The sequence below is a fragment of the Amblyraja radiata genome, chromosome 2, assembly GCF_010909765.2.
Source record: "Amblyraja radiata isolate CabotCenter1 chromosome 2, sAmbRad1.1.pri, whole genome shotgun sequence".
Classification (NCBI taxonomy): domain Eukaryota; kingdom Metazoa; phylum Chordata; class Chondrichthyes; order Rajiformes; family Rajidae; genus Amblyraja; species Amblyraja radiata.
The window spans coordinates 51,175,363-51,199,641 of NC_045957.1; the positions used below are offsets into that span (position 1 = coordinate 51,175,363).

The 24,279-nt window shown below is 45.1% G+C and overlaps 1 protein-coding gene and 1 long non-coding RNA gene across 4 annotated transcripts in view; one reads left to right on the forward strand and one right to left on the reverse strand.

Annotated features, from left to right (window-relative positions):
- dnah11 (dynein axonemal heavy chain 11) overlaps positions 1–24,279 on the forward strand; it is a 317,498-nt gene that overhangs the window by 160,763 nt on the left and 132,456 nt on the right. The window contains exons 47-52 of the mRNA XM_033046160.1: positions 290–455; positions 9,400–9,502; positions 10,099–10,338; positions 21,635–21,796; positions 22,051–22,244; positions 23,727–23,889. Coding sequence (XP_032902051.1) covers positions 290–455; positions 9,400–9,502; positions 10,099–10,338; positions 21,635–21,796; positions 22,051–22,244; positions 23,727–23,889 — 1,028 coding nt within the window. The remainder of the gene's footprint in view (positions 1–289; positions 456–9,399; positions 9,503–10,098; positions 10,339–21,634; positions 21,797–22,050; positions 22,245–23,726; positions 23,890–24,279) is intronic.
- LOC116989040 overlaps positions 1–24,279 on the reverse strand; it is a 53,010-nt gene that overhangs the window by 14,276 nt on the left and 14,455 nt on the right. For all 3 annotated transcript variants that reach the window (XR_004416114.1, XR_004416113.1, XR_004416112.1), the window contains exon 2: positions 251–340. This is a non-coding gene — a long non-coding RNA (uncharacterized LOC116989040). The remainder of the gene's footprint in view (positions 1–250; positions 341–24,279) is intronic.

Sequence of the window (24,279 nt, forward strand, 5' to 3'; positions counted from 1 at the left end):
ATCTCACAAATTATAACACCTGATGTCATTTATTGATATGGGAATTGTTTTTTTAAACAAGGGTTTATTGCTTACATGAACTGTAATTAAAGTGTACAAATTGTCTTTTTTTTAATTAATCAATGAAATTGCAATGATATTGCCTTGATATTTTCAATGAATCTTTTTACATGTGATTTTTCACAATAGTCCAAATTCACAGCTTTCATCTTTTTATTTAATTATTTGTTGAATTCCACTGATTTGCTACTTACAGATTTATCTTTTTATCAATTTAAATTTAAATCAGGTGTTCTTGAGAAGTCTCTTGAGAAAAAGGCTGGTCGTAATTATGGGCCCCCTGGAAATAAAAAATTAATTTATTTTATTGATGACATGAATATGCCAGAGGTGGATACTTATGGAACAGTTCAGCCCCACACACTTATCCGCCAGAACATTGATTACAAGCACTGGTGAGTATTACATACAGGCCTTGTACAGGGTTAGAAACATAAAACAACACATGAACAGGCTCTGTGATCCATGACGTCTGATATGCTGATCAAATGATGTAACGTGAATGCAGAGACAAGATTTGAGTATTCATTTGGGAGAAATCGTTTCTTGAGTACTCTTGACTAGTTTTTTTTCCAAAAGTTGGCACCTGTACATCTTATTTTACATTATTTTTAAAAATAATCATTTATTTTGCATATTGGGTCATCTTGCACTTATTTGTTAGTGTGTTTATGGTTCAAGACCCCCTCCAGTGACTTGAGACCAAAACCCTGAACCCACCCTGACAAACAAGTGCAGTACTGAAATAATTCTCCACAGATGAAATTGCCAACTTTTAGATGAGATATTAAACTAGGCATTGTCTGCTCCTTGAAATGGACTTCAGAGATGATATAGCACTGATAATGAGAAGTGAACTTGTTCCCAATTATGACACATTTTCATATCTCAGCATTTCTAAATGCAGATTATTTATGTTATTGTTGGAACTTGCTGTGTGCAAATTGGCTATCAGATTTCCTACATTATAATTGTGTCTAAGGTACAAAAGTCTTCTTGGGTAATCCAAGGATGACTTGCTTCCACTACATTTCTATGGATTTTAAGGTAGCTGTAGAGTTTAATGTATTGCCAACTCTTCCATAGACCAGACAGGTGGTGTCTGATGGGGTAGTCAAATGGGTGGTTGTGAGCTTTTTCCGTCTGTTGTTAGGCTTCTGAACATTCCTTTCGATAAGCTAGCGTATGGTCGGATTCGCCTCAACCCCATTACAACATTTGACTTTGTTTTTGAAACTGATTCGTTACAATGCTGAGAAATCTATTCAGTACTCTACACCCCCATCCGCATTTATTGTACTTGAGTTTGAACTGATTATATTTACAGATAGTATTTTCAGATGTTTGGATAGCATGTAAAACAAAGCTTTTCACTGTACCTCTGTCCTAAAGCTAAAAGATGGTTCACTCCTTACCCTGGGATTCTATATACATCTGATGCATTTTAGTCTTAGCATTTTTGATACCTCCTTCTGCATTTTGAACAGTTAAGGCCCAGAGATTTTTACATCTCAGCCGAGGCATTCTCTTTTTTTCAAGAAGGTCTTGAATGTATTCTGGTATCTTTCCCTCTGTATGGATGGTAATCTCATCCCTTGACAGCACTCAGAATAGTGGTTCTGAATATTATTGCAAGCTTATGGGTTTATACAGTGTTTACTAATTTTGCAGGGGGAGCAGCTGAGACAATAGACTAGTTTTCTCCAGTTTGCCCCTCCAGAAAAAATGTGTATCCATTGCCTTGTTCTTTAAACCGCCATCTCTCACCTCTTTTACCTCACAGTGTGGTGATATTGATGGCAAACTGTCTAAATTTCTGAGCTAAGAGAGCAGAGCATCTTTAAGGTTTGTTACTGTTCAGAAAGTCCATGAAGTTCCTGACGCTTTAGGTCCCAATCATCCTTTACAGAGTAGACTTTGTTAATGTGTCTTTTAACATGGGATAGATGTCACATTCTAGCTAGCAAATGTGATTCACAGCTGAAAATCAGCATGGATTTATGAAGGGGAAAACATGCTTGACTAATATTCTGGAATTTTTTGAAGATGTAACAAGTAGATTTGATAAGGGAGAGCCAGTGGACGTGGTGTATCTGGACTTTCAAAAAGCCTTTGACAAGGTCCCACACATGAGATTAGTGTGCAAAATTAGACTACATGTTATTGGGGTAGGGTATTGACATGGATAGCAAACTGGTTGGCAGACAGGAAGCAAAGAGTGGGAATTAACGCTCCTATTCAGAATGGCTGGCAGTGACTAGTGGGGTACCGCAAGACTCAGTGCAGGGACCCCAGTTATTTACAATATATATTAACGATTTAGACGAGTGAATTAAATGTGACATCTCCAAGTTTGCGGATGACACAAAGCTGGGTGACAGCGTGAGCTGCGATGAGGATGCTATGAGGCTGCAGGGTGACTTGGATAAGTAAGTAAGTTTATTGGCCAAGTATTCACATACAAGGAATTTGCCTTGGTGCTCCGCCCACAAGTAACACCATGACATACAGTGCCAGTTACGAATGATTCAGAAAACACTAAACATTAATAATAATAAAACATTAATGATAAAACACCATTGATCAAGCATGTGAACCAACAAAATACCAGATCAAAGGGAGGCTACAGATTTTTGGCTGTTGAGTAGAGCAACTACTCGTGGATATAAACTGTTTTTATGTCTGGCTGTGGCAGCTTTGACAGTCCGGAGTCGCCTTCCAGAGGGAAGTGATTCAAAGAGTTTGTGGCCAGGGTGAGAGGGGTCAGAGATGATCTTGCCCGCTCGCTTCCTGGCCCTTGCAGTGTACAGTTCATCAATGGAGGGAAGGCTGCAGCCAATAATCTTCCTTGCTGATCGGACGATTCGCTACAACCTCCAGGTGTCGTGCTTGATGGCTGAGCCAAATCAGACCATGATGGAGAAGGTGAGAACAGACTCTACGATGGCTGTGTAGAATTGGACCATCATTGCCTGTGGCAGATTGTGCTTCCTCAGCTGCCGCAGGAAGTACATCCTCTGTTGTGCCTTTTTGACTGTGGAGTCGATGGTAGCCCCCCCACTTAAGGTCCTTGGAGATGATGGTTCCCAGGAACGTAAAAGACTCCACAGATGTGACTGTGGTGTTGTTGATGGTGAGTGGGGTGAGGGGAGGGGGAGCTCTGATAAAGTCTACAATCAATTCCACTGTCTTAAGAGCATTGAGCTCTAGGTTGTTGCTACGGCACCAGGACGCCAGCTGTGACACTTCCTGTCTGTAGGCAGATTCCTCCCCATCGAGAGTAGAGGAGAGAGTACGCAGCAATGCGATGCTCCTATGCTGAGTGTTTGCGGGTCTGAGATGTGCTTTCCCAGCCTCACATGCTGCTTCCTGTCTGTCAGGAAGTTGGTGATCCACTGACAGAGGAGTTCAGGCACAGTCAACTCGGAAAGTTTGGAGTATAGGGTGATTTCACGAAAGGTCACTGGAGCGTAAATCCCCACTCACGTGACCGAAAATTTTAACTGGGGGCAAGCGTCACTTCCGGTACATGTTAGTGGATGGGAAAACACGCACTTTCACACCCGTTAAAAACATCGAAAACGGCCAGTTTTTGAGCTGCAATTAAGTGAGCCAGTCGGGGTGACCGTGAGGAACAGCTACCTAAATTTACAGTCCAAAAAAAAGATAGAAACTAAGGTAAATACAAGAGGGAGCTGAAGGGTCCAAAAAGGCGGAAGTTGATAGCGGACATTTTTCGTGGAGATTTAAAGATCCAAAATATCGGGAATTATCGCGTTTGCTCGCTGCATTTCATCAAAAGTAAGGCATTATTGACTTTGTTATCTTTATTCATTTGTTAGATGAAAAGTATTAAAAGTTAGAAATCCGTCAGTAAAATTGCAAAATCGCCCATGGTTCTCGGGTGGGTTTTAACATGCAAAATGAACACACTTCTGAAGCTCCATTTACCATTTAAATAATCGTAAACTCTCAATGCGTTTGGAAATCAATTTTACTCAGATGCAAGCTAAGGAATGGGATAATTCTCAGCTGTTGGACAAAATCAGGAGATTTTATTATTTGCCAGAATATATTTCTCAATGTTTCTTGTTTAAAGCCTGCACAATCACCCAAACTACTTATTTATTTTTCATCTAATAACAGACAAGCCTGCAGCATGGAATGATGTCAACAATCCTGATTGGGCACCCACTGTGAGCAGGATAGACAATGTGCACAAGAACGCCATGCACGTGCAACAAGAAGAGAGTATTAAAGCAGCTTTGGTCGCTGCTCAAGCATCTATAGCTCTGCAAGTTGATGCTGATTTTGTCCAACAGCTGAGAATTTGTCCTGATTTTGTCCAACAGCTGAGAATTATCCCATTCCTTAGCTTGCATCTGAGTAAAATTAATTTCCAAACGCATTGAGAGTTTACGATTATTTAAATGGTAAATGGAGCTTCAGAAGCGTGTTCATTTTGCATGTTAAAAAACCCACCCGAGAACCATGGGCGATTTTGTAATTTTACTGACGGATTTCTAACTTTTAATACTTTTCATCTAACAAATGAATAAAGATAACAAAGTCAATAATGCCTTACTTTTGATGAAATGCAGCGAGCAAACGCGATAATTCCCGATATTTTGGATCTTTAAATCTCCACGAAAAATGTCCGCTATCAACTTCCGCCTTTTTGGCTCCTTCAGCTCCCTCTTGTATTTACCTTAGTTTCTAGCTTTTTTTTGGACTGTAAATTTAGGTAGCTGTGCCTCACGGTCACCCCGACTGGCTCACTTAATTGCAGCTCAAAAACTGGCCGTTTTCGATGTTTTTAACGGGTGTGAAAGTGTGTGTTTTCCCATCCACTAACATGTACCGGAAGTGACGCTTGTCCCCCAGTTAAAATTTTCGGTCACGTGAGTGGGGATTTACGCTCCAGTGACCTTTCGTGAAATCACCCTATAGTAGCTCTGGCACAATGGTGTTGAATGCAGAGCTAAAATCAACAAACAGGATCCTCGCATAGGTCCCCTGGCGGTCTAGGTGCTGTAGGATGAAGTGCAGGCCCAGGTTGACTGCATCATCCACAGATCTATTGGCCCGATATGCAAACAGCAGAGGGTCCAGCAGGGAGTTTGTGATATTTTTTAGCTTGGCCAGCACAAGCCTTTTGAGTGTCTTCATGACTACAGAGGTCAGTGCGACAGGCCTGTAGTCATTAAGACAAGTAATTGGTTTGGGTGGGTGGGCAGATGTGTGGCAGATGCAGTATAATGTGGTAAATGTGAGGTTATCCACTTTGGTGGCAAGAACAAGAAGGCTGATTATTATCTGAATGGTAGGAAAGAACTGCAGATGCTGGTTTAAATCGAAGGCAGACTGGGTGATGGGTGGGTAGAGATAAGAAGCAGGTATATCATCAGTCTGTTTTTCTTTCTGTTTTTGTCTTTTTTTATTTCTTTTTCTTTTTTTTACTTTTCGACTACACTTATTTGGTAGTCTAGGGGTTCTATTCTTACACATTCTCTTTCATTTTCTCTCTTTCTCACTTTCATCTTAGCTAAAAACTAAAATTGAAGCTGTACAATAAATGTATTATGTCATATGCCGCGGTATACTTTTGTACACTGCTAATAAAAAATAAAAAAAATAAATAAAAAAAATAAATCGAAGGCAGACACAAAATGCTGGAGTAACTCAGCACGTCAGGCAACATCTCTGGAGAGAAGGAATGGGTGATGTTTCGGGTCGAGACCCTTCTTCAGACCCTTATCTGAATGGTGTCAGATTAGAAAATGGGGAGGTGTAACAAGACCTGGGTGTGCTTGTACATCAGTCACTGAAAGTAAGCATGCAGGTACAGCTGGCAGTGAAGAAAGCTAATGGCATGTTGGCTTTCATTGCAAGAGGATTTCAGTTTAGGAGCAAACTGGTCCTACTGCTGATAGACACAAAAAGCTGGAGTAACGTTTCGTGTCGAGCCCCGATTACAGAAGATCGATTTCGACCCAAAACATTCCCCATTCCTTCTATCCAGAGATGCTGCCTGTCCCACTCAGTTACTCCAGCTTTTTGTGTCTATCTTCAGTTTAAACCAGAATCTACAGTTCCTTCTTACACATTTTGTCTGCTCCACTGCAAAATCTCCTCGAGGTATGTCTACTTTGAAGAGGTCCTACTGCAGTTGTACAGGGTCCTGGTGAGACCGCACCTGGAGTATTGTGTGCAATTTTGGTCTCCTAATTTGAGGAAGGACATTATTGCTATTGAGGGTGTGCAGTGTAGATTCACCAGGTTAATTCCCGGGATAGCGGGACTGACATATAATGAAAGAATGGGTAGACTGGGCTTGTATTCACTGGAATTTAGACGGATGAGAGGAGATCTTATAGAAACATAAAATTCTTAAAGGATTGGAAGGCTAGATTCAGGAAAAATGTTCCCAATGTTGGGAGTCCAGAACCAGGGGTCACAGTTTAAGAATAAGGGGTAGGCCATTTAGAACTGAGATGGGGGAAAACGTCTTCCCCAGAGAGTTGTGAATCTGTGGAATTCTCTGCTACAGAAGGCAGTGGAGGCCAATTCACTGGATGTTTTCAAGAGAGAGTTAGATTTAGCTCTTAGGGCTAAAGGAATCAAGGGATGTGGGGAAAAAGCAGTAACGGGAAACAGACTTTAGCCATGATCATATTGAATGAAGATATTGAATCGAAGGGCCGAACGGCCTACTCCTGCACCTATTTTTCTATGTTTCTAAATCAGATGCTGCTCTATGAATGTTCAAAAGTTCTTCTGTACAAGAAACCACTTTTGGATGTTCTGAAAAAAGGAGAAATCATTAAGCCTTTTTACCGTGATCTCTGGATAGGCGAAAGTACTTCATGATAAGTGAATTGTTCTTTTGAAATGCAGTCATTGCTTTTGTAGAAAAAAGCTGCAGCCAATTTTTATGCATCTGTGTCTAAAATAAGTGACAATATGAATGACAAAATAATTTATTTTAATAGAGCTTGTTGAGGGATACCTGTCAGCTCGACATCAGAAAATCTCACTACTTCTGTCAAGTACTGAAAAGTATTGAAAGATCAGGTTATATTTTCCTGAATATTTAAACATAATTTTATTTTAATATTTAAATGATTAGACCACTGAGTGCAACATTTCTTCAGTTTTTCATGGAGCTCGCAGGCCAGACTAGTTTTAGAGTGGTTTCAGAGTGGTTACCTTATGTTTCCTTTGGAAGGTGCTGTGCTTGAATCTGTCACTATTGGTGGAGTTCTGTTAAAAATCGATCATAACTGATCTACAATGAGCAATTTTGCAAATTCAAGATTTAGTCATGACAGATCAAGTCAAAGCAAAACCTTTCTTTAACCATCCAAGAATTTGGATTTCTGAAACAATTTCTAAATAAAATCAGTCTGAAGAAGGGTTTCGGCCCGAAACGTCGCCTATTTCCTTCGCTCCATCGATGCTGCTGCACCCGCTGACATATACTGCGGTTAATTGGGATGGCTTTCAGGATTGGTACATTGAGAAACCAATGAACAAGCAAGCCAATCTAGGCTGAGCATCGTGTAATAAAAAAGGATTAATTGGCACTCTTGTTGTACCCTTATGGTAGAATTCTTCATTAAGGTGGTTAATTTGGAATCTCATTTAAAGAAATTATGATGGTAAAAGGAGAGAGTTTGTTAAGATAGATTGGGGTGATGTTGTGTCACCCACGGCAAATAGTTAAGGAGAACATGTATGAACTGCAACACTGTTCATTCCTGCCTGGGTCAAATATAATAGGAAGGGAGGCTAAACCATGACCAACAAGGGAAATTAGATGGTACAGGGTATTGCGTCCAAAGAGGACGTCTAGAAATTGGCCCAAATGTGAGGATTGGGTAAAGAGGACCGAAGGATGAATTAAGAGGGGAAATTACACTATGGGAATAAAATATTTGCAACAGCTTCTATCGATTATGTTGCGAGGGAAAACATAATGAAGACAAATATAGGCCCCTTGACAGTCAGAAACAGCCATTATTTTCCAGAAAAATACCGCAAGGTAACAAGCTCTTTGGACCCCTAACTCCACACGAGTAGCACATATTGTCAGGATTGAGAACAGGTCAAATTAGAGGATAGCTAATGTAACACTGCTTTTTCAAAAAGAAATGGAGAGAAAACTGGAACTTGTACAGGACCCAGTCAGTCGGATATTGGTTGTGGGGAAATTACTAGCATCTATTATTAAAGATCCAATACCAAAGAATTTGGAAAACATTAACAGGATCAGTCAAAGTTTGCATGGATCTATGAAGGGAAAACATACTTGACACATTTACTGGCGTTTACTGGCGTTTATTTAGGATGTAGCTAGTAGAAAGAAAGAACTAACAGATATTGTATATTTACACTTCAAAAAGCATTAAACTAAGGTCCCATGTATGAATTAGTATTAAACAACTTTTTTAGGACTTCAGTACAATGATTCTTTCTGTTTTCAATAAGATCTACCTGTCGAGGTTTATAAGTCATTGCAGATGTGCTGAATTTCCTCGAGGTAGAGACATTGGTATGCTGTCTTGGCTGTTGCATCAGTGTGGTTGGGACTTGAAGCCCCTAACCATTTCTGCTTCAGCACTAATGATGCTGATTGGGGCATGTACTTAACCATGCTTCCTGAAGTCTTCACTACAATAGCAATTGAGTACCGTAGCAGAAATGTCATAGTGCAATTGTATATGCGATGGTGAGACCACATTTTGAACTTTGTACGTGGTTGTAGTCTCCTTTTCTGAATAATAATTTTCTTCTTATGGAGAGACTGCAGTGAAAGTTCTCCAGGCTGATTTATGGAATGACAAGATTGACGTGTACAGAAATATTAGGATGATTGGACATAATCAATATGATCAGCCATGATCATATTGAATGGCAGTGCAGGCTCGAAGGGCCGAATGGCCTACTCCTGCACCTATTTTCTATGTTTCTATAAGTTACTTTGTGTTTGGAAGAATGAGATAGGAACTTATTTAAACAAAATCCTGTTGGAACTGGGTAGATGATATACAGGAAGGATGTTCCCTACAGTGGGGAAGTCTGGAACTAGAAAACACAATCTAAGAATATGCAATATTCCATTTATGGCAGAGATGAGGAGCAACATTCCTTCCAAATAATGGTAAACCTGTGGAATTCTCTACCTCAAAAGACAGTGGAGGCCCAATCATACTCCCCATTTCACACCACCATCAATCTAAATCGTATCCCATAATATCTGTAATTATTTTGTCGGCTATTTTATCAATTTAAATGAATGATGCTTTTCTGATTTCTTTACTTTTTACAAATGATCAGGTATGATCGACAGAAGTTAACTCTGAAGGAAATTCACAACTGTCAATATATCAGCTGCATGAACCCAACAGCAGGGAGCTTCACCATCAACCCAAGGCTTCAGGTAAAAAAAAGTTGCTTAGCTGTGACTGTACAATAAATCAGGTTGATTTTTCTTTTCAAGTTGGAAATTAAATACATATTTCAAATTGGTTTTAAACTTTCAATCGACAATACTAGAATTGAAACACCTACTTACTGATGCAAAATGCTGCCAACATTGTAGACCCACCACTGAACGCTGCAAGTTTAGAGAATGAGCCAGATTATCCTAGGTCCTGAAACCAAGTTTAATCTAGTAAAATCCAGCTTCAGGTACAAGTACCTGGTACACTGTGAACGACTCGATTATAATCATGTATCGTCTTGCCGCTGACTGCATAGCACACAACAATTTTTTTTTACTGTACCTCTGTGCACGTGACAATAAATTAAACTCATCTAACTAACATCTGACTTAGTACATAAGCGCACCAGAAGGACCATAGCTCTTGGGGTCCAGTCACGCTCCTTATTTGTATATTTCCGTTCAATGTTTAGTTTAGAATTGGTAAATGGCATTATCTTATGGTATTTTGTTGTTCTTTGTGATCAAGATCCTTGATTAATGTAGAATTGTTTTTGCACAAATAATCGTTATTCTATGTTCCTCACTTCTAGAGACACTTTACAGTATTTGCAGTGAATTTTCCTTCAGTGGATTCCATGGAGATGATCTATAGCAAGATTCTAAGTTTTCATTTTCTAAGCTCAAATTTTGCAACATCAGTAGTAAAGACCATTCCTGCAGTGGTACAGGCCGCAATCTGGCTTCATCATAAAATGACCCAAAATTTCTTGCCAACAACAATTAAATTTCATTACATATTTAACCTTCGTGACCTCTCCAATATTTTCCAGGTAAGATTACAGCTAACATTGTGCACTTTGTCCCATCTTTCTAGGAATAATTTCTAATTTAGAAAAGAGAATTAGGCTGGATACTTGAATTAATCTATGGTCTTTCAAGTTCAGAGCTTAAACTCATCAGATCATCGAGTCTTTACTGCCTGTTGACTTTGTCCAAAATGCTGGCCTTTGGGGAAATTCCTGGGAAGTCTAGTGTGCCCTGAATAATGTAATGAAAAGGCAATAATACATAATTATTGTTTTGTACAATTGTATTTGTGATCAAGGTCTCAGAAGTTACCAGTTGTTACACATTTTTGGGCATAAAAAATAATGACTGCTATATATATCTCCTGATGCTGGGCTCACGAGGAAATCGACAGGCCTGGGAGGCATGACATGCAAAGGTTTCCACTTCCTAAATCTATCTCTAAAACTAAACTAAATCTCCATGAGCTGGCAAGAGCAAGCCATTCGGCCCTTCGAGCCAGCACCGCAATTCAATGTGATCATGGCTGATCATCCACAATCAGTACTCCGTTCCTGCCTTCTCACCAAATCCCTTGACTCTGCTATCTTTAAGAGCTCTATCTAACTATGACTTGAAAGCAGCCAGTGAATTGGCCTCCACCGCCTTCTGAGGCAGAGAATTCCACAGATTCACAATTCTCTGGGTGAAAATTGTTTTCCTCATCTCCGTTCTAAATGGCCTACCCCTTATTCTTAAACTGTGGCCTCACATTTATCCACATTAAACTGCATCTGCCCACTCACCCAACCTGTCCAAGTCACCCTGCATTCTCATAGCATCCTCCTCACAGTTCACACTGCCACCCAGCTTTGTGTCATCTGTAAATGTCATCGGCATTTAGAACAGAGATGAGGAAACACGTTTTCATACAGAGAATTGTGAGTGTAGAATTCTCTGCCTCAGAGGGCGGTGGAGGCCGGTTCTCTGGATGCTTTCAAGAGAGAGCTTGAAAGGGTTCTTAAAGATAGCGGAGTCAGGGGATATGGGGAGAAGGCAGGAACAGGGTACTGATTGTGGATGATCAGCCATGATCACATTGAATGGCGGTGCTGGCTCGAAGGGCCGAATGGCCTACTCCTGCACCTATTGTCTATTGTCTATTTTGCTAATATTACTTTTAATCCCTTCATCTAAATCATTAATGTATATTGTAAATAGCTGTAGTCCCAGCACCAAGCCTTGCGGTACCCCACTAGTCACTGCCTGCCATTCTGAAAGGGACCCGTTAATCCCGACTCTTTGTTTCCCGTCTGCCAGCCAATTTTCTATACATGTCAGTACCCTACCCCCAATACCATTTGCTCTAATTTTGTCCACTAATCTCCCACATGGGACCTTATCAAATGCTTTCTGAAAGTCCAGGTACACTACATCCACTGGCTCTCCCTTGTCTATTTTCCTAATTATATCCTCAAAAAATTCCAGAAGATTAGTCAAGTGTGGCGGTCCCTGTGGGGTAGGCCACTCCTTGGATCATCCCCCTCGCCGATTGAGGGACAGGGGCATTGGTCTGCCACGGGGTTTCCTGACGACTCCCCAGGGGCGGAGATACGGGGTTTCCTGACGACTCCCCAGGGGCGGAGATAAGGGTGTCGTGTGTGTGTTCTCGTACTGCTACCATTAAAAAGCTTCTTTAGAATCCGCCTGGTGTCCGGTCTTTTCCTGACCTCGACCAGGCCACTACACTGGTGACCCCGCGTCGTTCATCACGCATCGTGATGGAGAATAACGCCGTTGCGTTGAAGCTCCCAACTCTATGGACCGAAGAACCCGAAACCTGGTTCCAGCTGGCAGAGGCACAGTTTGCCGTGAGAGGTATCACGCAGGATGAGACTAAATATTATTATGTGGTTGGCTCGTTTGACCAACTAACTGCGAGGCGAGTTAAGCCTTTCCTCAGGGCCCCCCCGGTAGCGAACAAATATGATGGCCTTAAAGCATTTATCATCAGGAGGTTTGGCCTGGGTGACGCCGAGCGGGCAGCTCGCATTTTCAGAATGGACGGCCTGGGCGACCGCAAGCCGTCTGCCCTCCTGGAAGACATGCTCACCCTAATGGGGGACCATGAGCCGTGATTTTAATTTAAATATGCTTACCTGCAGCAGCTGCCTCCCGACATCCGCATGCAGCTCGCCAGGGATCCGTTTACTGACATGCAGGCGCTGGGTGAACAAGCCGACGAGCTGTGGAATTCTCACCATCACAACCTGGAAGCAGTGGACGTCCTTCCCGAGGCGTTTGGAGACTCAGAGCAGGTCGGGACCGCTATCCACCGCGTCTCCGCTGCTCCCGGTCGGCCCCCGCGGCAAAATCCGGCGGCCATTGCGCATTCCACAGCAGGCACGTCCTTCCAGCACGGCCAGCCTGCAGTTCGAACCAATGCCAGCAGAGGTCGCTGGCGTTCAAACCAGCCTAATTCGCCTGCAGTTCAACCAGACGCCAGCAAGGTTGGTTGGTGTTATTACCATCGCCGCTGGGGAGCTGCAGCCCGGCTTTGTCGACCACCCTGTTCGTTCTCGGGAAACTGAAGGGCCGGTCGTCAGAGATTCCTTCGGCGGCCGGCACGATTCATCGCGTTTTCGCTTGGGACCGCCGCAGTGGGGGACGTTTCCTCGTCGACACTGGTGCGGAAGTGAGTGTTCTGCCTCCCTCCATTGCCGACATCCGTGCGGGCAAACAAGGCCCCCTCCTCACCGCGGCGAACGGGAGTGCTATTCGCACCTACGGGTTTCGCACCATCCCGCTCAACTTTGGCCGCAACTCGTTTTCGTGGAGGTTCGTCATTGCAGACGTTTCCCAGCCGCTGCTGGGCGCCGACTTCCTTCAAGCCCATTCACTGCTCGTGGATGTCAAGCGGCGGCGCCTGTTGCACTCTGTCACGCTGGAGCCGGTCTTCCTCCGTACTGGCGATCCGGTAGTACGCCCTGATGGCCCCCTGTCATCCGTGGATGCGACTTTTGCGCGCATCCTGGCAGATTTTCCCGGCATTCTCGAACCCCACTTCCGCTCCTCCACCCCGAAGCACGGGGTGGAGCACCATATCCCCACTACTGGCCCGCCTGTGCACGCCCGAGCACGTCGTCTCGCCCCAGACAAGCTCCGTCTAGCTCGGGAGGAGTTCCGCCAGATGGAGGCGATGGGCATCGTGCGTCCCTCCGGTAGCCCATGGGCCTCACCGCTCCACATGGTCCCTAAGAAGAACGGGGGCTGGCGCCCGTGTGGGGATTACCGTCGCCTGAACGATGCGACCGTCCCCGACAGGTATCCGGTCCCGCACATTCAGGACTTCAATGCCCATCTTGCTGGAGCATCCATATTTTCCAAGGTGGACCTCGTGCGGGGGTACAATCAGATTCCGGTCCGCCCCGACGATATCCCGAAGACGGCAATTATCACACCATTTGGTCTGTTCGAGTTTGTGCGGATGCCGTTTGGGTTGAAGAATGCCGCGCAGGCCTTTCAGCGGCTTATGGACTGCGTGTGCCGCGAATTGGACTTTGTCTTTGTGTACCTGGACGACATACTCGTGGCCAGTCGCTCGCGGCAGGAGCACTGCACCCACCTCCGTCAACTGTGTCAGCGCCTCAGCAATTTCGGTTTGGCTATCAACGCGTCCAAGTGCCGTTTCGGGGTGACGGCTATCGACTTCCTCGGCCACCGCGTGACTGCACAAGGGGTGGTGCCTCTGCCGACCAGGGTGGACGCTATCCGCAGGTTCCCCCGTCCGACCACAGTTAGGGGCCTGCAGGAATTCGTGGGGATGGTCACTTTCTATCACCGCTTCCTGCCGTCAGCGGCTGCAGTCATGCGTCCGCTTTTCCACCTGATTGCTGGTCATCGCAGGGAGGTTGATTGGTCCGTGGAAGCAACAGCGGCATTTGAGAGGGCTAAGGAGGCACTGGCTGATGCCACAATGCTCGTCCACCCACGAGAGGACGCCACGACCGCCTTGACGGTGGATGCTTCTGAGGTTGCGGTTGGGGCAGTGTTGGAGCAGCTCGTTGAGGGTTCCTGGCGGCCACTTGCCTTCTTCAGCAGGCATCTCAGTGGTCCTCAGCGTCGTTACAGCGCCTTCGACCGTGAGCTCCTTGCCCTGTATCTCGCCGTACGTCATTTCCGGTATTTTCTGGAGGGGAGACCATTCACTGCATTCACGGACCACAAGCCACTGACCTTCGCGTTCGCAAAGGTATCAGACCCGTGGTCTGCCCGGCAGCAGAGGCAGTTGGCGTATGTGTCCGAGTACACTACCTCCATCCGGTTCATTGAGGGCAAATTTAACAGGGTGGCCGATGCCTTATCAAGACCTGCAGTCCACACGGTTTTCCAGGTCGGTGAGGGGATCAACTATTCCGCCCTGGCAGCCGCTCAGCTTGCCGACGAGGAGATGGTCGCCTACCGTACGGCGGTTTCGGGCCTGCAGTTGGAGGACGTTGTCTGTGGCCCTGGGGGTACCACGCTGCTGTGCGATGTCTCCTCTGGAGTTCCGCGACCCATCGTTCCCATCGCCTGGCGGCGCAGGGTGTTTGACGTGCTCCATGGACTTGCACATCCCTCCATCAGGGCGACAGTAGCCCTGGTAGCCTCCCGCTTCATGTGGCACGGGCTGCGGAAGGAGGTTGGACATTGGGCGCGCACTTGCATCCCGTGCCAGACTGCCAAGGTGCAACGACATGTGCACGCGCCATTGCAGGAGTTCCCCATTCCTCATAAACGTTTCGACCACATTCATGTGGACATCGTGGGGCCGCTGCCGTCGTCCCAGGGCATGACGTACCTATTCACCGTTGTGGACCGCTTCACGCGGTGGCCTGAAGCCATTCCGCTACAGAATTCCACAACAACCACCTGTGCTCGAGCATTGCTGGCGCACTGGATCGCCCGGTTCGGTGTTCCACTGGACATAACGTCCGACCGGGGGCCTCAGTTCACGTCAGAGCTGTGGTCGGCCATGGCACGCCTCCTGGGTGTTCGTCTGCACCACACGACGGCGTACCACCCGCAGTCGAACGGCCTAGTGGAGCGGTTTCACCGGCAGCTTAAGGGTGCCCTGAGGGCGCGGCTCACTGACCCAGACTGGGTAGACGCTCTACCGTGGGTTTTGCTGGGGATACGCACCGCACCCAAGGAGGACTTGGCCTCCTCCTCCGCCGAGTTGGTGTATGGGTCTCCGTTAACGGTGCCCGGGGAGTTCATCCCGCCGGCACGTGGCCAGGTGGAGCAGCCTTCGGACGCTCTGCAACGTCTTCGGCAGACGGTGGGCAAGCTGGCGCCGGTGCCCACGTCTCGTCATGGGTCCTTCCGTCCGCACGTTCCCTCTGCTCTGGAGAACTGCCAGTTTGTTTTTCTGCGCAGGGATGCACATCGAACACCTCTACAGCGGCAGTACGAAGGTCCCTTCCGGGTCTTGGAACATGGCTCGTCGACTTTCGTCCTGGACATTGGGGGTCGGCGTGAGACTGTTTCAGTTGCGCGGTTGAAGCCAGCACATATCGATATCGATCGGCCGGCGCTGGTGGCGCTGCCCCGAAAGCGAGGGCGGCCTCTGTCTAGGGTACCTCCTCCTCTGGTTACTTCGTCCCCCGCACTTGTTGACCAGGCGCCTGTTCCAGGGCCGAGCGTTGTGTGCACCCGGGCTGGCCACCGTGTACGCCCTCCTGTCCGTTTCGTACCTCGGGTACTTGGGGGGGGTCCTGTGGCGGTCCCTGTGGGGTAGGCCACTCCTTGGATCATCCCCCTCGCCGATTGAGGGACAGGGGCATTGGTCTGCCACGGGGTTTCCTGACGACTCCCCAGGGGCGGAGATAAGGGTGTCGTGTGTGTGTTCTCGTACTGCTACCATTAAAAAGCTTCTTTAGAATCCGCCTGGTGTCCGGTCTTTTCCTGACCTCGACCAGGCCACTACACAAGCATGATTTCCCCTTTGTAAATCCATGCTGACTCGGACCGATCCTGTTACTGCTATCGAAATGTTCCGCTATTTCATCTTTTAAAATTGGCCAGAAGCATCTTCCCCACCACTGATGTCAGGCTAACTGGTCTATAATTCCCTGTTTTCTCTCTCCTGTTTTTCTTAAAAAGTGGGATTCCATTAGCTACACTCCAATCCACAGGACCTGATCCTGAATCTATAGAACATTGGAAAATGGTCATCAATTCATCCATTAGGCCCTGGGGATTTATCAGTCTTCAGTCCCATCAGTCTACCCAACACCATTTCCTGCCTAATATGAATTTCCTTTTTCCTCCGTCACCCTAGGTCCTCTGGCCACTAGTACATTTGGGAGATTGTTTGTGTGTTCCTTAGTGGCACAGATGTGCTCAGATTCTGGAGTAGTTCCTGAGGATTGGCGGGTAGCAAACGTAACCCCACTTTTTAAGAAGGGAGGGAGAGAGAAAACGGGGAATTACAGACCAGTTAGTCTAACATCGGTAGTGGGGAAACTGCTAGAGTCAGTTATTAAAGATAGGATAGCAGCACATTTGGAAAGTGGTGAAATTATTGGACAAAGTCAGCATGGATTTACGAAAGGTAAATCATGTCTGACGAATCTTATAGAATTTTCGAGGATGTAACTAGTAGCGTGGATAGGGGAGAACCAGTGGATGTGGTGTATCTAGACTTCCAGAAGGCTTTCGACAAGGTCCCACATAAGAGATTAGTATACAAACTTAAAGCACACGGCATTGGGGGTTCAGTATTGATGTGGATAGAGAACTGGCTGGCAAACAGGAAGCAAAGAGTAGGAGTAAACGGGTCCTTTTCACAATGGCGGGCAGTGACTAGTGGGGTACCGCAAGGCTCAGTGCTGGGACCCCAGCTATTTACAATATATATTAATGATCTGGATGAGGGAATTGAAAGCAATATCTCCAAGTTTGCGGATGACACTAAGCTGGGGGGCAGTGTTAGCTGTGAGGAGGATGCTAGGAGACTGCAAGGTGACTTGGATAGGCTGGGTGAGTGGGCAAATGTTTGGTAGATGCAGTATAATGTGGATAAATGTGAGGTTATCCATTTTCGTGGCAAAAACAGGAAAGCAGACTATTATCTAAATGGTGGCCGATTAGGAAAAGGGGAGATGAAGCGAGACCTGGGTGTCATGGTACACCAGTCATTGAAAGTAGGCATGCAGGTGCAGCAGGCAGTGAAGAAAGCGAATGGTATGTTAGCTTTCATAGCAAAAGGATTTGAGTATAGGAGCAGGGAGGTTCTACTGCAGTTGTACAGGGTCTTGGTGAGACCACACCTGGAGTATTGCGTACAATTGTTGTCTCCAAATCTGAGGAAGGACATTATTGCCATAGAGGGAGTACAGAGAAGGTTCACCAGACTGATTCCTGGGATGTCAGGACTGTCTTATGAAGAAAGACTGGATAGACTTGGTTTATACTCTCTAGAATTTAGGAGATTGAGAGGGGATCTTATAGAAACTTACAAAATTCTTAAGGGGTTGGACAGGCTAGATGCAGGAAGATTGCTCCCGATGTTGGGGAAGTCCAGGACAAGGGGTCACAGCTTAAGGATAAGGGGGAAATCCTTTAAGAGATGAGAAAAACTTTTTTCACACAGAGAGTGGTGAATCTCTGGAACTCTCTGCCACAGAGGGTAGTTGAGGCCAGTTCATTGGCTATATTTAAGAGGGAGTTAGATGTGGCCCTTGTGGCTAAGGGGATCAGAGGGTATGGAGAGAAGGCAGGTACAGGATACTGAGTTGGATGATCAGCCATGATCATATTGAATGGCGGTGCAGGCTCGAAGGGCCGAATGGCCTACTCCTGCACCTAATTTCTATGTTTCTATGTTTTTTGCTGCAAATTAAATATTTGCCTTAAAAAATAAATCTGTTTTTTGCAAAGCAAGGTGTATTATTGTCCCCAGCTCAATGGTTAAGGCCTTTACCTCCGCCTACTTCTGGGGATTTGAGATTCAGCCGCATTTATGGAAAAGAGGATGATTAACATTTCAGGTCAATGACATTTCAGAACTGTGATTGAAAGATCATTGAACTGAAACAGTAACGCTCTTAAGGGTTATTATTAAGGGTTTGGACACGCTAGAGGCAGGAAACATGTTCCCAATGTTGGGGGAGTCCAGAACCAGGGGCCATGGTTTAAGAATAAGTGGCAAGCCATTTAGAACAGAGATGAGGAAAATCTTTTTCACTCAGAGTTGTGAGTCTGTGGAATTCTCTGCTTCTGAGGGCAGTGGAGGCTGGTTCTCTGGATGCTTTCAAGAGAGTTAGATAGAGCGCTTAGGAATAGCGGAGTTAAGGGATACGGAGAGAAGGCAGGAACGGGGTACTGATTGTGGATGATCAGCCATGATCACATTGAATGGCGGTGCTGGCTTAAAGGGCCGAATGGCCTACACCTGCACCTATTGTCTATTGCCTTTTTCTTCATGTGTTCCCGAACCTGCTGATTATTTCCTGCATGTCCTGTTTTAAATCAGAATTCCAACATTTGCACATTTGTGCTTTTTGAATTGAATTGAATTGAATTGAATACCTTTATTGTCATTCAGACCTTACGGTCGGAACGAAATTTCGTGCCTGCAGTCATACATACAATCATACAATAATAAACAACAATAAACACAAATTAACACCACCACAGTGTATCCTCCAAGCACCTCCTCACTGTGGTGGAGGCATAAATCTTAGGGTTACTGTCTCTTCCCTCCTCTTCTCCCTCTGCGCTGAGGCGATTCCCCACCGGGCGATGGCACAACAGTCCCGCGGCTCACCGAACCCCGCAAACGGGCCGGCTCAAACACCGCGGCCCGGGGTGGTCGAAGCTGCCGCCCTCCAGTCCAGCACACGCAGCCGCTGGCCCGCGGCTGAACCCCGGACTCAGGTCACCGCCTCAGAACGCCGTCCCAGCCACCGGAGCACCGTTCCAGCCCCGAGCCGGATCGCCCTCACGTGAGTACCGTTCTCCCTCGGGCTGGGCCACTCCGACGGGAGTGCCGTTCTCCCTCGGGCTGGGCCACTCCGACGAGAGTGCCGTTCCACCCTCGGGCTGGGCCACTCCGACGGGAGTGCCGTTCTCCCTCGGGCTGGGCCACTCCGACGGGAGTGCCGTTCCACCCTCGGGCTGGGCCACTCCGACGGGAGTGCCGTTCCTCCCTCGGGCTGGGCCACTCCGACGGGCCACAGCCCCTCACGGGAAAGTCTCTCAGCCCCTCGCCAGGCCGCTCTCACGAGAGCGCAGTTCCAGCCCCGGGCTGGGCCACCCTCACGGGAGCGAGGTCAGGGCGAGTCCTGTCAGCTGTCTCCAGAGTCCCGAGGTCGCCAGCTCCGCCATTAGGCATCAGTGTAGACGGAGGCAGTGAAGGGGGATACGACAAAAAGGTTGTATTCCCCCGAAGGGAGAGACAGCAAGCCCCGTTTCACCCCCCACCCCCCACATAAACAGGACCTAAAAACCAAAAACGTAACTAGACAAAACGAAAAAAATACAACACAAAAAAGTAAAAGACAAACGGACTGCAGGCGAGCCGCAGCCGTTCCCGGCGCCGCCACTTCCCCCATTCATATATTTGGGCAACTTTTCTTGTTGATTGCCATATTTATATATTTATGAAACTGTGTTGAAAATGACTGCTGAATTGTGGAAGACACCAGCAATGTGCCTGAAATTTAAGAGAGTCAGCGGTTGGAAGATGGTGGAGTGGCTATTAGTAGGGAGAAAGGTCTGAAGGTGGATAAGTCACCTGGACTAGATGGACTGTACCCTCGGGTTCTGAAAGAGGGCTTTAGAGATTGTGGAGGCATTGACAGTGATATTTCAAGAATCACTAGAGACAGGAGAGGTCCCAGATGATTGGAAAATTGCCAATATTTATCCGCTGCACAAGAAGGGAGCAAAGCAGAATAGTGGGAACTGTAGGCTGATTAGTCTGACTTTGGTGGTTGGTAAGATTCATTATAAAGGATGAGGTTACAGTGTACTTAGAAGTTCATGATAAAATAGGCTGAAGTCAGCATGGCTTTGTGAAGCGGAGGTCTTGTTTGACAAATCTGCTGGAATTCTTCTAAGAAGTAAATATCAGGACAGATTAGGGAGAGCCAGTATATGTTGTTTACTTAGATTTTCAGAAAACCTTTGATAAGGTGCCGCACATGAGGCTGCTAAGGAAGATGGGAGCTCACTATCAAAGGGCAGATACTAGCTAGGATAGCATATTGGCTGGATGGCAGAAGACAAAGAGTGGGAATGAAGGGGACATTTTCTGGTTGTTGCCAGTGACTAACGGAGTTCCGCAGGGGTCGGTGCTGGGGCCGCTACCCTTCACGTTGTATATTAATGATTTGGACGAGGGGATTGAAGGCTTTGTGGCCAGATTTGCAGATGATATGAAAATAGCTGGAAGGGCAGGTAGTGTAGAGAAAGTAGGGACTCTGCAGATAAACTTGGACAGGTTGGGAGAGTGGGAAGAGAATTAGCAGATGGAATACAGTGTAGCAGAGTGTGGAGTCATGCAATTTGGAAGTAGGGACAAAGGATTAGACTATTTTCAAAATGGGGAGAGAATACAGAAACCAGAGGTGCAAAGTAGGACTGCTGGTGTAGGATTCCCAAAAAGTGAATCTGCAAGTTGAATCGATAGTAAAGAAAGCAAACTCAATGACACCATTTATTTCAAGAGGGCTTGTATACAAAAATAGGGATGTAATGCTGAGGCTCTATATAGCGCTGGTAAGGCCGCATTTGGAATATTGTGAGCAATTTTGGGCGCCATATCTGAGGAAGGAGGTGCGAGCTCTAGAGAGGGTCCAGAGGAGGTTTGCACGAATGATCCCAGGAATTATTAGGTTAACCTATGATGAGCGTTTGTGGGCACTGGGTCTGTACTCGGTGAAGTTTAGAAGAATGAGGGAGACCTCATTGAAACATACAGAATAGTGATGGGCTTGGATGTGGAGCGGATGTGTCCACTAGTTGGAGAGTCCAGGACTGGAGGTCATAGCCTTAAAATTAAAGGATGTTCTTTTAGGAAGATGAGGAAAAATTTATTTAGTCAGAGGGTGGTGAATCTGTGAAATTCTTTGCCATAGAAGGCTGTAGAGGCCAGGTCAGTGGATATTTTTAAGGCATTTTTGTTTAGTATAGGTGTCAGAGGTTATGGGGAGAAGGCAGGAGAATGGGGTTGGGAGGGAGAGATAGATCAGCCATGATTGAATGGCGGCGTATACTTGATGGGCCAAATGGCCTAATTGCACTCCTATCACTTATGACCTTATGAATTATTTTAGTTCTATTTCTTTCCAGGGAATATTATTCACGCTTCCCGATTGTTTAAAACAGTCAATTGATTTGGTATTACTGTGGCTTCACGAATCGTCCCGTGTCTATGAAGACAAGCTAGTTCAATCAAAAGATTCTGAGCTCTTCCAAAGAATTCAGCTGGACACGGCCAAAAAATTCTTTGAAGTAAGCTAAGTATGAAAGGATTATATAAATATATATATATATATATATTTTTTAAAATTTTTTTTTCAGCTTTCATGTTCAGACTGGACAATTGAAAGTATTCAATTAATTTTCTCCTGATTTTTTTCCTTATAACTCTGCAAATCTTTGCATTTCAAGCATATTTTTAGTTTTGATGGTATTTTTAATAGTTGCTCTGTCCCAAGTTGTGTCTTCTAGATCATGCAGTTAACTTGTATCTTCTCATATTTCAGGGTGTGGATGATAATATTTTTCTTCAGAAGCCACTGATTTTTTGTCATTTTGCTCTTGGAATTGGAGATCCTCATTACATGCCCGTAAAAGATTGGAAGGTCTTGAAGAATATTCTAACTGAAACTCTTGATAACTATAATGAGCTCAATGCGGTGATGAACCTAGTTTTATTTGAAGATGCAATGCAACATGTGTAAGTTTGATAAAAAGGCTTATTTTATATGCTTTTTCTATAACTTACTATTCATTTCTTATGATTTGTCCAACAAATAAAAACCACACTGGGAAGTTGTCAGTGTCATGTGTCAGCAGTTACCGTGTCTTTGTTGACAAAGTGAATATGACTGAAAAGAAGAGGGATCAGGTTTCTCACAATGCTATCATCCTCCTTTTGCAAAAAGGGGTAAAGGCATTTTACATTTGTTTGCCAAATAATTATGATGCACAATCTTGCACAGTAATTTGGAGGCAGTTGGGAAATTATCTTAAAAGGCCTCCTGAAGCCATTTGACTGATGTCCTCAGCCATTCATTGACTAATACATTGCAGAAACCTACTCCTTTCAGGGGCAGATCCATGACACCTGTGGGTCTCATAGTCCCTCCTAATTTGCACGTCTTTATTCCTCAGTCATTCTTCTCCTGACAGTTGCTTTTGACACCATCGTACTATTCCCATTCCAACTCTGCAAGTTGTATTATGGGGTTGTCCAAGCTACAGTTTCCAATTATAGTTTAGTAGTCTAGGAAACCAAAGGCAAAGACCACAAAAATATGCCACTGTTTAACCTTTTCACGGCCAGTTTTTTTTCCACTATTGGCCATGACCCAATAGACCAAGGTGCCCCATCTGCACTAGTCTTACCTGCCCACATTTGGACCATATCCCTCTAAACATTTCCTATCCATGTACCTGTCCAAATGTCTTTTAATTGTTGCCTCAACTCCCCATTCTGGTAGCTCATTCCATCTACCCACCACTCTAAAATTCTGCAATACTTTACTGCAAGTAATATGTCCAATGTTCCATAAACTACTAATTACAGATTTTTTTAAATGTATCTTTTATGGGACTATGTAGGCTCTCTGTGTTTAAGGTGTTGAAGTCACCTCACATACTACGCTCTTCTAATCATGTGCATCCATGTTTCATTCAGATGAGATGTAAATAAAGTCTGAGCCGTTAAATCCAGGTGTGATGGTGAAGTGTGCTGCTATTATTATCTCTAATTAGTAGGAGAAATCTATTGCCCTCCATAATGCCAGTTTAGTCGTCCTTGGTTAGATTAGATTTAGTTTAGTTTAGTGCAGAAACAGGCTTTCAGCCTACCGAGTCCACACCGACTAGCGATCCCCGAACAATAACACTATCCTCCACTAGGGACAATTTTTACATTTATACCAAGCCAATTAACCTACTAACCTGTATGTCTTTGGAGTGTGGGAGAAAACCAAAGTTCTCAGAGAAAAGTCATGCAGGTCACGGGGAGAAGGTACAAACTCTATACAGCAACACCCATAGTCAGGATTGATCCCGGGTCTCTGGCTCTGCAAAGCAGCAACTCTACCGCTGTGCCTCCCCCTGTGTAATTTCCTTGTATAGATTAGATTTAGTTTAATTTTACTGAAATATTATAAAATGTGTACCAAAAAAGTTTTTGTCTTGTTATGATAAGGTGTCGGATAAATCGAATATTGGAGAGCAGCCGAGGATATGCTCTGCTGGTGGGGGTTGGAGGCAGTGGGAAGCGGAGCTTATCCAGATTGGCTGCTTACATTAGTTCCCTGGAAGTATTCCAAATCACACTGAAGAAAGGCTTTGGGATTTCAGATCTGAAGGTAATGTTTTCCATTTCTAATCCTGCATTGTTAGAGATCTGAAAATTATTGGTGTGTGGTAAAACTCCAAATAGTGTCTAAGTTGCTCTTCATGATATAAAAATTCTGTTTTACACTTATGCATGCATTACACATAAAAGAATCGCCTTGATGATTGAAATTTCATCAGCTCACTTCGTTTTGCTAAATTCTGAGCTAGCTGCAGTGCTCTCCATAAGATTTGGGACAAAGACCCATCATTTATTTAATTGCCTCTATATTCAACTATTTGAGATTTGTAATAGAAAAAATCACATGTGGTTAAAGTGCACATTATCAGATTTTAATAAAGGCCATTTTTATATATTTTGGTTTCACCATGTAGAAATTACAGCAGTGTTTATACACAGC